This window comes from Lepus europaeus, chromosome 4, assembly GCF_033115175.1.
Source record: "Lepus europaeus isolate LE1 chromosome 4, mLepTim1.pri, whole genome shotgun sequence".
Taxonomy (NCBI): Eukaryota; Metazoa; Chordata; class Mammalia; order Lagomorpha; family Leporidae; genus Lepus; species Lepus europaeus.
Window position 1 is genome coordinate 131778099 of NC_084830.1, and position 13031 is coordinate 131791129.

Genomic DNA, 13031 nt, shown 5'->3' on the forward strand with positions numbered 1-13031 from the left:
CCTGGGGTTACTGAAAAACCAGCAACTGACTGTGAGAAGAGGTATGGGAGCCTCGGAAAGCACCGACCCAGTGGGTTCCAGATCATCACAGTGGCTACCCCTACAGGGACAGTTCCTGCAGAAGGTAGTCTGACTTCCCCCACATTTCTTGGTTGGAACCCAGAACGCTACTGGCCATGCTTCCTCGGGTTCCAGTGAGCATCAATGATCTCACCCTGCAGGTTCGTTACTGTTACTCTGTGCTTTCACAAAATCTCTGTGCCTCTCACAGCAGCTCATGGAGAGGGATTGTTTTCTTCATTTTGTAGAAGAGGAAAGACTTTGTCAGAGAAAGTGTTTTGCTCATGGACACAGAGCTTATATGGGGCAGAAGTCAGGACTGAAAACACTTCATGTCTATCCATTCTAACAGTGCTTATTCTCCTTCTTCAAATTCATTTTATTTCTAAATATACAAATTATATTGTTAGCCTATATAAACCATGGATTACAAATGAATATTTATGCAAGGAAACTAAGGCTCAAAGGTAGGATCTGTGACTACCTCCAGGTCACTTTGCAGTTCTCTGAGGAAGTCAGAACCTGAACTCACGTCTTCTGACTACAAAGTCCCTATAAAAATGGTGGTGCCAGTTATTTACATTTTAAAGAATCAGACCCCTATTCTTGGTACCATGAGATACTAGATTCTCAGATAATAAACTTAATTCAGTCATAGGTCATCATGAGATGTTTAAGTCCTTTTAAAAATGTGCCACAGTGCACTACAAGCTGGAGACAATACTGAAAGGATAAAAAGGAGAAGTTAATTCTCCATGGCAGGTACAGCAAACTGCCCTGGGGGCCAGATCTGGTCTCTAAGCCTTCACATTTACTTTTCTAAATGGCTGGGGGGAAAAATCAAGAGTAGTATTTTGTGACGTGAAAATTATGTATAATTCAAATTTGTGTCCATCAAGTTTACTGTAACATAGCCATGTCCATCTGTTTACACGGCCTATGGCTTTTACACTATGACAGCTGAGTAGTTGCCTGTGTGGTCCTTTGGGTCTTCAATTTACTATCTGACCCTACTTCGAAAATTTGCTGATCCCTGCTGGACGGTAATCACTTTCCAGTCATTCATTCTGTATGTTTACCAAATGCTGATTTCAGGACCTTACATCTACCAAGATTTGTTTTTGTCAGTCTTTCTAGTCTAGTACCTTCACAATGCTTTCAATGCTCCCTGCTAACATGAGATAACATGGATAAACAAAGAAGTTAGAAAGCAGCAGCCCCTTGTGGCCAACGTAAGCATTGTTTAGATGATTTGGTTGTGGATATAGTGAAACACCAGGGCTACACTGAGTTTTAGCTGAAGATTGGGGAACCCAGCTTATTCTGAAATACCTAGGATGTTCCGTAATTTATTTCCTGTGTGTAACTGACCATAATTCTAGAGAAGTTTAAAACAATGTAATTGGGAATGAGCACTTAGTCTAGCAGCTCCACATGGGAGTGCCTGAGCTACGTTCTTGGTGCCAGCTCTTGATTCCAGCTTCCTGCCAATGCAGAATCTTGGAGGTAGTGGTGATACGCAGGTGAGAGACCTGAACTGACTTCCCAGGTGGTTCCTGGACTTGGGCCTAGGTCCAAACTCAGCTCCTGGGGACATCTGGGAAGTCAACCACTGGATGGATGCTGTTTCTAAAATTAAAAAATAAAGAGTGACAGAACATGGTACCTAGTTGAATTATTTTTCCTCATGTAACAGAAGAATCTTTGTAGGGAGAACTGTGAAGAAATCTTTGAAGAATCTCTGAAGAGCCTTTGAAGAAAGAACTGTGAAGAAAGATACTATTATTCAGAATATTATATTAGGCAAACTTGCTGCCATTCTTGTACTTCTATCATTAACACCAGAGGTAGCTCAGTGATACATGGGATTCTTGTCTTAACTACCTAGCCTAAACCAGGTCATGACCATAGGTTAGTAATTTCGCCTTTTTGGGCTTTAATTTCTTGTAAATGAATGGGTTGGAAAAATCCTGAAGAACATTTACACTTTATACAGACCATAATTGCAATGCCTATTTGCAAGGAGTTTCTACATTTTCTCAAAGACCTTCAGAGTTTAATTTGCTAAAGTCACTCAGTTTGCAAGTGGCAAAGTCATGACTAGAATGCGGGTGTTGACCTAAAGTTTTTGTTCTTGATCCTTGACACCACAACAGAAACATATATCCCTGCCATCCCAGGGCAATTTCTCACCTTGAGGAAAAAGAAAGGTCATTTCCTGATGACCTATATTCAGTAGTTCCTAGTGCTATGTTAAGAGTTCTGTGAGTTAAAGAACGTAACACAGAGGCCGGCGCTGTGGCTTAGCGGGTAAAGCCGCTGCAGGCAATGCCGGCATCCCACATGGGCACCAGTTTGAGTCCCGGCTACTCCACTTCTGATCCAGCTCTCTGTTGTGGCCTGGGAAAGCAGCAGAAGATGGCCCAAGCCTTTGGGCCCCTGTGCCCACGTGGGAGACCTGGAAAAAGCTCCGGGCTTCGGATCGGCACAGCTCCGGCCGTTGTGGCCAATTGGGGAGTGAACCAGCGGATTCTCTCTCTACCTCTCCTCTCTCTGTGTAACTTCGACTTTCAAATGAATAAAAAAAAAAAAAAAAAAAAAAAGAACATAACGCAGCCCCAGAACTTCTAAAAGAGATAATAAATTGGGTAACACTGAAGTCTTATCTAGACAAAACTATATCTTGCTTTTCTATGCAGTCTTTGCTACTACTCTTTAAAAGGAGGGATTCAGGTCCAAGGCAAGAAAAAAATTTTAATAAACTTTTATTTTTATATTGAAGATAAAGCAGGTATACAATTGATGTGGAAATAAATAACTAGAAAAGCTTTGGAAACCTTCCCATTTCTCCTTCCATGTCATTTATTTTAAGCTCACGAGTCTTTTTGATTTTTAAGAAACATGGCAATTATAAAGCCAAGAGAAAAGAAAAGAAAAAAAAAAACACATCATTGTACACAAACATAGCCTTCTCTGTCTAGAGGGTTTAGTTGGTATTTTAATAACAAAATAAAGCACACAGACACAACCACTCTTCAACAGATTTACTCAAACAGCTCTGCTCAAGAAGAAAAAGGCACAGATTTAAGGGGATGACAGTGATTAAGAACATATAAATGAGGGCTCAGTCAAAAAAAGATACTTTATGAACTAAGGAAAAAGAAAATGAACTCTTTCAAATTATCTGCCTTCATTAAAATGGATTTTTAAATTAAATTGTATAAACATATGATATAAAGTTGGTACTTTAGGAAGTGTCTTTGTATATTTCCTTTATGTACAAATCTTTGTATACAATTTCAATGTTCCTTATATATTGCCTATGTATCAAACTGAGCCAGCACCTTCCCCCTGCTTGCCCCAAGCCTCTGTGGAGCATTCTGGCAGCTGGATGGTCTCAGATGCTTTCTGCCAGAACAGCCGGAAAGAAACAGGGACCAATCAAATGTAGTCATCTTCAACTGGCTCTCCGTTGACATCACAATAGTGGATAAAAATTGCCACTACTCGCTGAAACACACCCTTCTTCATCTGACGCATCTCTGAGATTTCTTCTCCTATTGTCTCCATACAGATGTCTGCAGACAGCTGTCCTTTCCTTCTAGGGGCATAGATGGTGCCTTGAAAATGAGACAGAAAAGGGAAGACATGTACAATAATTAGAACAATATGTATATCAGCTGGTGCATAAGCTATCCTTATCTACTGAAATATAATGTAACTGATACATGGATACTTCATGGAATGGGTCCCATTCATTTAGTCTTATATTAAAGATGCCTAAGGCAGTAGATCTGATTAAATCATACCAAAATAAAATTGGTGGAAATGTCAATATCTCCAGTGAGTCCACTGAGCACCTATTATACAAATTCAGAGCTGTTTCTTTAGAGGAAAATAAAAACATGTATACCGGGAAACCATTTAAAAGCTGCACTTCTCCTAACTCTCAAAAACATATTAAGTATTTAGTGCAGATACACTAAAAACAGAGAATACAAATAAAGCCAGGTCATGATTACTTTCTTCATCATCTTCAAAGTCGTATCGAGCGAAGCTGTTGGGCTCTGCTGCCCGCAGTGACCTCAGCCAAGGGAAGTCAGAAATCATGGAGTATGGAGCTCCATCCACAACACCTAAAATAAGAAGACAGAAGTAATATTGCAACTGGTGTGAAGTGCTGACAGGGCCAAACTGAGTATTTTATATGCAGAACGTAAAAGTGAGAGTGAGCCAGGAGTCCTCAAGTCATTTCCAATGCTCACCCTATAGCAATTATGAGTTTTTCTCTATGTTTTGTGTTTCAATAGTACTTCTGATTATTCGAGGGATGGTAAAGACTCAAACAGGCAGAGCTAATGATCTAGTCCCTGCATCCTTGCAGATACTCCAATCATGCATTATTTTGAGGAATTCTAAGATTTACATTCATATCATCCCTAAGGCATGTCCCTTCATGTAGCTCCCAGCTATTTAGCTTTACGATCATTTTAAAAACTCACCTTCTAAAGTATATATTTCTCTTCCCCAGGGGTACTTGGGGTACTTCTTTAGGTCTTCTTCACTTCGGGTCGCTTCGGGGAAGAATTCATATTTAATGAGCTCTCTGGAGGCAACAGGAAAAATTAAATAAAAATTACAAACTGGAAATAATGTTAGGGTGTACAGTAGGTAAGAGGCTGTGAAAATTGCTTCAGGTCCAGATTTTATAGAACAGCTCAAGCCAAACATTAAATATTCAACAAAAGTAAGATACACTCAAACAAAAGAATATAAGCCTAGCCTGTTCAAAATTACTTTTTTCACTATCTTCAAAATCAAATGGGGCAAGAAAGAAAGCCATTCTTGAAGCAAATGCCTTCTATGAAGAAGGTACTTAACACAAAAATCACATAACAAGTAGATAAAAAGTCCAATTTTCTGATGATATAAAACATCATTCCTAAGATTCTCTTTAATTTGATCTCTTTCCCGTATCTCAAGGCTAAAGAAATGAAGTTAAATATATATGAATAAATAGTCTGTTTTGTAATTTTCACTAAGTTTGAAAATAAAAAGTCACAAACATACATGTATGCTTTTTAAATGCTCATTTCCCTCAGTTTTTAATTATGCTAATTTCAAATGTCTGCCTAAAAAGCTCAGATGGAATCACTTAAAATAAAGAATACAGCAGTCCTCCCATATCCATAGTTTTGCCTTCCACTGTGTCAGAACCCACAGTCAACTACAGTCTGAAATATTAAATGGGAAAACCCCAGAAACAACTCGTAAGTTTGAAGTAACTTTTATTGGAGTATATTAGTTACTGTTGTTAATCTCTTTCTGTGCCCGATGAATAAATTGAACTTCATTTCAGGTATGTATGCATAGGAAAAAACCAGATATTTAAGGTTTGGTACTATTCATGGTTTCAGGCATCTGTGAGGTGTTGGAATACATCCCTGCAGAGAAGGGGAAACTACTGCAACTTATTTGCTTCTGGGAGTGTTGGCTATGAGAAATGACTGAAAAGGCCTTTAGGGGCCGCAGAGTGACTTACTGATTGATGTTTGCAATAGTGTCCATCCAGCTGCGAATGCGCACCTTGTTCCGGACATTGGGAGGGTTACTGAATTCATGGATAATACAGATGTGATAGGGGTAGGGACCACTAAACAGCTTCTGCTCTAAAGTTAGTGTGTCCACCTGTGGAAGACATCACAAAAGTCTTTGGATTCAGAAAGTGAAAGCCTTAGTAATTTATCCCCTAGAGTTTGATCAATTGCTCCTTGGGCCAGCTTAAAAAAAAAAAATCTTTGGCTGATGTAATCACATTCTGATCTGAACAGAACCTGTCATGCTGGAAGCAAGATCTACCAGTTACGCAGTATAGGGAACTCAGTGATTGATATTTCACTGTTACATAAGTATCCATTAAACCAAAGAATCTTCAATGAGGTAACCAATCTCAGTCAACGCAGAGTCTACTTTTGAATACGTATTTTATGGGGTTAAGTATTGACTGCATTCCAGAATTGTGAATATATGATACCATTCACTCTATTCAAACTGGCCTGTTGCCCACTTTGAGAAAGGAAACACATTTTCCTGCCTCCCCTGTAGTCCTTGTTCACACTGCTTTCTGATGGAATGCTCTCTTTCCTATCCCTAGTTACAAACCCCACACTGGCAATCTTAGTGGCATTTACATTTATCTCCTTTTTAGGAAGACAAACTTCTTCAGGGAAGGATAACATTCAATGTATTTTTCAGCACCCAGAAAAATCTGAGTGTTGAGAGACTCAAGAATTTGTTGAACAGACTCATACAAAGACTATAAATGCTTACTTTAAATTCTCTTTTGACATCAAGCATAGAGTCTCATATACACAGCACATTCCTAATAATAAGGATAATAATGGCCACTATCATCTGATTGCTTACTATACTCAGCAACTGTTCCTTCACATCATACGTATTAAATATCACAATAACACCAGGTATACTATTAGTATTCTAATTTTACAGTTGAAGAAATTAAGACATAAGTCTAGTGATCTGCTGGGAGTCAGAAAGTCAGAATTTGAATCAGGCAGTCTAAAACCAGAGTCTGCACTCTTAACCACAGGTAACTTTAAGTAAGTATAAAACCCTGTTGGAAGTGGGCCTTGTGGCACAGATGGTTAAACTGTCAGTGTGCCACAGAGTATGGCAGGGCTGGAGTTGTGGCATAGGGGGTAAAGCTGCCACCTGCAATGCTAGCGTTCCAAATGGGCACTAGTTTATGTCTGGCTGATCCACTTCCAATCCAGCTTCCTGCTAATGGCTTGGGAAAGCAGCAGAAGATGGCCCAACTTCTTGCACCCTTGCACCCACATGGGAGACCTGGAAGAAGTTCCTGGCTCCTCTTGGCCGGCGCTGCAGCTCACTAGGCTAATCCTCCACCTGTGGGGCCAGCACTCTGGGTTCTAGTTCCAGTTGCTCCTCTGCCAGTCTAGCTCTCTGCTGTGGCCTGGGAAGGCAGTGGAGGATGGCCCAAGTGCTTGGGCCCTGCACCCACATGGCAGACCAGGAGGAAGCACATGGCTCCTGACTTCGGATCGGCGCAGCATGCCGGCTATAGCGCGCTGACCGAAGCAGCCACTTGGGGAGTGAACCAACGGAAAAGGAAGACCTTTCTCTCTCTCTCTCTCTCTCTCTCTCTCTCTCACTGTCTAACTCTGCCTGTCAAAAAAAAAAAAAAAAAAAAAAGAAGAAGAAGAAGAAGTTGCTGGCTCCTGGTTTCAGTCTGGCCCAGCCCCAGTCCATTGTGGCTGCATAGGGAGTGAACCAGTGGATGGAAGTCTGGCTACTCTGCTTCTGATCCAGTTCTCTACTAGTGTGCCTAGGAACCAGCAGATGGCTCAAGTACGTGAGTTCCTGCCACCCATGTGGGAGACCTGGATGGAGTTTCTGGCTCCTTACTTCAACCTGGCCCAGCCCTCGCCATTGTGGCCATTTAGGGAGTGAACCAGCAGATGGGAGGCCTCTCTCTGTAACTCTGCCTTTAAAATAAATACATACATAAGCAAATAAATAAATCCTAAAAACAAAACAAAACAAAAACTTGTTTCTAACAACTCCCCTCATCATGTAACTTGCTAAAATCCACACAAATCTAGTAGAGAGGCACTAATGAGAAAGACTGGCAAGAATAGTCTAGCTTGGTTAAAAGAACTGTGTAGAATCTAAAGAATCATTACTATGGTCTGAGCAAATAATGATAATGGCTAACTCCAAAGGGCTGAAGAACAAACAAACAAGCAAAAATAAATCACAATATGGAGATTTTCAAAAAGTTTGTGGAAAATGCATATTGCGAAAAGCCATGCATAGGCTTAGAAATTTTTTTTTTTCACATCAAAACAGGCTTATCTTTTAAATTCCATTTCCCACTAGCTTTTTGAAACACCCTCATATATGCATCCACCGAAAGGGGCAGAGCTCCTTACCTGCTGCATCGGGCGTAGGTATATGATGCGGTTTCTCTCAGGAGGCATCCTTAGTATCTGGTCTAGTACCTGATCCATATTTAATTTCTTGCATTGTGCATAGTCAAATCGGTTTACAATTGGTGCATTTTCTACTTTTAAATGTTTCAGTACCCTGCACCTGGTAGCTACAAAATGAAAACAATGGTAAGCTCCATAAATAATTATACAAAATAACAGAGCAATATACATCTCATTTGGAATCAGCTTTGGAGGACTGGTCCAAATTCTATTAGCACAAAATAATGTAGTTGTAAATATGTTTAACATAGGCCAAATATTCTCACAAAAAATAACAGTTGACAAAAAGATGTGAAAATGTGATTCTGTTGTGTTTTAAAAATGTGCTCACCCTGTGCTAGAAGGGACATTAAAATACAGTTTTCATATTATCTAAGTTAATCAACACATGGTATAAAGGAACTAAGACAGTAAAGTATTATACATTTATAATTTGCCTTTGTGGATTTGAAGGGATTTTTTTTTTTCCCTTTTCAAATTCACATCTCTGAAACCCTTCACACTTGGTTTACTAGCCAATGAAAGTTAAAAATCTAGAATCTGTCCTACTCTAAAAGAAATAGATTAGGAAGCTGGAGAGGTTAAAAAAAGAAAACCAAGCAAACAAAAAACACAGGTGCCAGTGCTGTGACACAGCAGGTACAGCCATTGCCTATGGTGCTGGCATCACATATGGGCACTGGTTCCTGTCTTGGCTGCTTTACTTCCGATCTAGCTCCCTGCTAATGCACTAGAGAAAGCAGTGGAAGATGGCCCAAATGCTTGGGTCCTGTAGCCACGTGGAAGACCTAGAAGCTCCTGGCTTCTGCCATTGTAGTTATTTGGGGAGTGAATCAGCAGATGGAAGATCTCTCACTCTAACTCTTTCAATAAATAAAAATATCTTTTTTTAATCTCAAAGAAAAAATATATTATCACAAAAATTAAAAGAAAAATAAGAAAGGAAGGAGGAGGAAAGGTGGGAGGGAGGGAGGATGGGGTAAGAAGGGTCATGTTCTTAAAACTGTATGTATAAGATACATGAAATTGGTTCCATTTATATAAATAAAAATATTCCATATTGAAACACTAATAAACACTAATAGTCCATATTGGAAAAAATATGTTTTTTATTTAAAATTTTAATGTCATGGAAACTATGTTCCAAAAAATACGTAAACAGGGATTGCTTTGGAAACATTTACTCAAAGGGATAATTAAAAAGCATACAATTTTGGAGTCGGGGTGTGTGTGGTCCAATGGCTAAGATACCACTTGGGATGCCCACATTCCATATAAGAGTGCTTCGTTTTGAGTACCCACTCTGCTTCTGATCTAGCTTCTTGCTAATGTACACCCTTGCAGGCAGCAGGTGATGGCTCAAGTACTTGGGGCCCCTGCCATTTATGTGGGAAACGTGGATGGAGTTCTTGGCTCTTGGATTCATCCTGGCCCAGCCCAGGTTACTGCAGGCATGTGCAAAGTGAACCACTGGGTGGAAGATCTCTATGTTCATTTGTCCATCTGTCTCTCTGTCACTCTTTATTTATTTATTTAAATAAATAAAAAGGAATGAAATCTAAATAAGTAAATTATATAATTTTATGGTTAATGATAAAAATAAACCTGGAGTAATTCATATATATATTAGCTTAAATCCACTCACAGGAAGTAAGCAGAGTTGATTTTGATTCCTATAATAATTATAAAAGCAGATCATTAAAATCAGACCAAGAAATAGCCGATACTTTAGTCTAAAGCTGTATAGTTTAATACGGTAGCCACTAGCCATCTGTACCTATTTAAATTTATAGAGCTAAAATACAATACAATTAACAATTCAACTCCTCAATTACTAGCCATAGTTCAAGTGTTCAGCAGCCACACGTGACTATTGAACAGTGTATAAACAGAACACTTCCATCACTGCAGGAAGTTTTATTATTAAAAATGCTAGTCTACGATAAAACAGTCTTCTCATTTAACAAATAAAACATGAGGTTATAGGCCGGCGCCGTGGCTCAACAGGCTAATCCTCCGTCTTGCGGCGCCGGCACACCGGTTCTAGTCCCGGTCGGGGCACCGATCCTGTCCCGGTTGCCCCTCTTCCAGGCCAGCTCTCTGCTGTGGCCAGGGAGTGCAGTGGAGGATGGCCCAAGTGTTTGGGCTCTGCACCCGCATGGGAGACCAGGAGAAGCACCTGGCTCCTGCCATCGGAACAGCGCGGTGTGCCGGCCGCAGCGTGCTACCGCGGCGGCCATTGGAGGGTGAACCAACGGCAAAGGAAGACCTTTCTCTCTGTCTCTCTCTCTCTCTCACTGTCCACTCTGCCTGTCAAAAAAAAAAAAAAAAAAAAAAAAAAAAAACACAAAAAAAAACATGAGGTTATACAGAAAAATAAGCTGCACTAGTATACCAACCTGAGAAAAATATCCCTCCCCCTTTTATCTCAAATTTCAACCTAGTTCAACTCAAGTGAGAAGTGTGATTAAATGGAAGAGATAATAAAAGCATAAAAGCATAAGGCTAATTTGCTGAAGTTTTTATTGTTTATAAGGACATCTTCTGTAGATCCTTGCCCTAAATGTCACTACCTTCCTGAGCAATCTAGTTGCAACTAACTTTGAGGTCTAAACACTAAGTGAGTATCCTGCCTTTCAGACTCATTTTCATGTCACCTGTGACATGGTGGAAGGAAGAGGATTGGGATGAGAACTGAAAGAAAAAGGGAAAGGATTAGATGGTGATAAAGATTCAATAGTTTCTCAGCTGTAAACCCAGACATAGTTAAGATCTGTTCTAATCTGGTCATCTTATCTGCCATTAACTGACCTGGTATCTGGAGACTGAGCTATTATCTAAGATCCTTTGTCCCGTGCTAAACTGAGCTAAACAATTTGGTTTAAAGGGCAGAAGGCCAGCTTAGGTCATGTGATTCATCTACCAGATTAGTGAAGCTAAGAAGACACTCATCAGTCCAGTGTAGAGGTGAAAACTACCTAGATTCTCAGAAAGCTACTTTCCCATTCCTTTCAGAGAAAAGGAGACGACAATCAGCATCGTCTGAAGGCAGAGTTTCAGATTTTCAGAGATCAGACCCAGAGAGTGGGTGCTGACATACTGAAAGTTCTTTCAGTTCTGCCATAAGGCCAAAAAGACCAGTCCTGTTGTGAGGATCTCTGAGCTTGAGAAAGGCTCATGTTTTGTTTTAGGAGTAAACTCCAATAGGAGATGCTTCATTAGATTTTTGAGGACCAAAGAACTCATTAGTTGGGACAGAGAAAAGTACTACTTCTTCACAGTGAACTCTGGTGTCTGGGGTCCTCAGGATCTGGAGTCTTGTAGAAATTAAGAGAGAGGTAAATGTTTGAACCTGTTTCACCTCTCTTTTCTGGGATCCTCCTAGCTCACAACAAAATGTTTGGCAAGCACCTTTTAAAGGGATTTCTGTGTTTTGTTTACTACCTATACCATAAGCGAAGTACAAAGGAAAAAAAACCAATATTTTTTGCAGTACTAACATACTATAAATTACTAGTTGTTCACAAGAAGGTAGACCCTAAAGTGAGAGTATGGGGTGTTTAGACACATATACACATGGACATATCAATCACTGCATTTAACTTTCACAAATGCTTTATGAGTTAGGCATAATTATGCACATTTTACATATAGAAGAAAATGAATGGGGCTGGTGTTGCGGCACAGTAGGTAAAGTTGCAGCCTGCAATGCTGTCATCCCATGTGGGTGCTGGCTCATGTCCTTTCAGCTCCACTTCCAATCCAGATCCCTGCTAATCATCTTGGAAAAGCAGTAGAAGCTGGCCAAGTGCTTGGGCCCCTTGCCAACCATGTGGGAGACCTGGATGAAGCCCCTGAGTGTTGCAGCCACTTGGAAAGTGAACCAATGGATGGATGATTCTCTGTCTCTCCCTCTTTCTCTGTTAACTCTGGCTTTCAAACAAATAAATAAATCTTTAAAAGAAAATACAAAAAATTTGTCCAAAACCAGGAGTAAATCAGATGTCTATAATTTTTTATTAATGGATATAAAAATTCCTTTTTCGAATGAAAAAGGAAAAAAAAAACGCATTAATGTATGGACATAAATTTAAAATTTGAAAAGCTCACAAAAAGCCCTCTATTTGAGACAGACATATACAACTGCTATGTAAATAAGGACATGAATGGTATACTGGAAGGACATATATTAAATGCATGGGCTTATATGGTGGGGACAGATAGGATTTGCAATTGAGACAAATGAGACTGAAAGGTATGGCCTGGACTAGTGATAATGTGATGTGAATTAAGGAATGATTGATCATCCTAATCAAATACAGAGCAGTTAAGCAGTGAAGGTGCAGTCATCAAACCATCCCAAATCACCCAGCTAGCAAATGGCTGAGCAGGGATTGGAGCTGAGTTCTAACAGACTCCAATACTCATACATACTGTTAATCCACACTGCCAGATCACAGAGCAATGATCTTTTGGAGGAGAGGCTATTTTAAAAGCTGAACTAAGTCCCTACGCATGGACTCTTACTGTAGAGTAATTATTTGAGAATTACAGAACAGGATAGAATTAAGGATAATTCAGCACAATGTTTCCTTTGAAAAATAATCCAGTAATGTTAATTATATTTTTTATGACTTCTTCTTTAAATTCAGTTATTCTACTGTATAATATAACATGGATCCAAATACATACCATGGATGAACATCATTTTGGGACAGTCTTTTAGCACTAGATCTGTGATTCCACAATTGGTCATAGTGACTCCCACAAGATTTTTGGATTTTAATACAAGAACCTGCAAGGAGAAAATGTTACATGTGAGTTTATCTTTCTGTTCTCCCTTTTTCTTTTTCTTTTTCAAGGCTTAAGTATTTTCACTGGTACAACTGAAAACTTTTAGCTGTTACAAACTTGCTTTCTTCATAACCAAGAAACTAA

General features: G+C 39.6%; 1 protein-coding gene across 4 annotated transcripts in view; it reads right to left on the minus strand.

Moving 5' to 3' along the window:
* Positions 1-3089: 3089 nt before the first annotated feature.
* The window catches only part of FBXO38 (F-box protein 38), a 62085-nt gene continuing 52143 nt past the window's right edge, over positions 3090-13031 (minus strand). For 3 of the 4 annotated variants that reach the window (XM_062188884.1, XM_062188882.1, XM_062188881.1), the window contains 6 exons: positions 12786-12888; positions 8034-8200; positions 5603-5748; positions 4563-4666; positions 4083-4196; positions 3090-3680 (listed from right to left, as the gene is read on the minus strand). In XM_062188884.1, coding sequence (XP_062044868.1) covers positions 3502-3680; positions 4083-4196; positions 4563-4666; positions 5603-5748; positions 8034-8200; positions 12786-12888 — 813 coding nt within the window. In that variant the 3' untranslated portion in view covers positions 3090-3501. Of the gene's footprint in view, positions 3681-4082; positions 4197-4562; positions 4667-5602; positions 5749-8033; positions 8201-12785; positions 12889-13031 lie in introns of those variants that run through there. The other variant, XM_062188883.1, reaches the window with a different exon arrangement.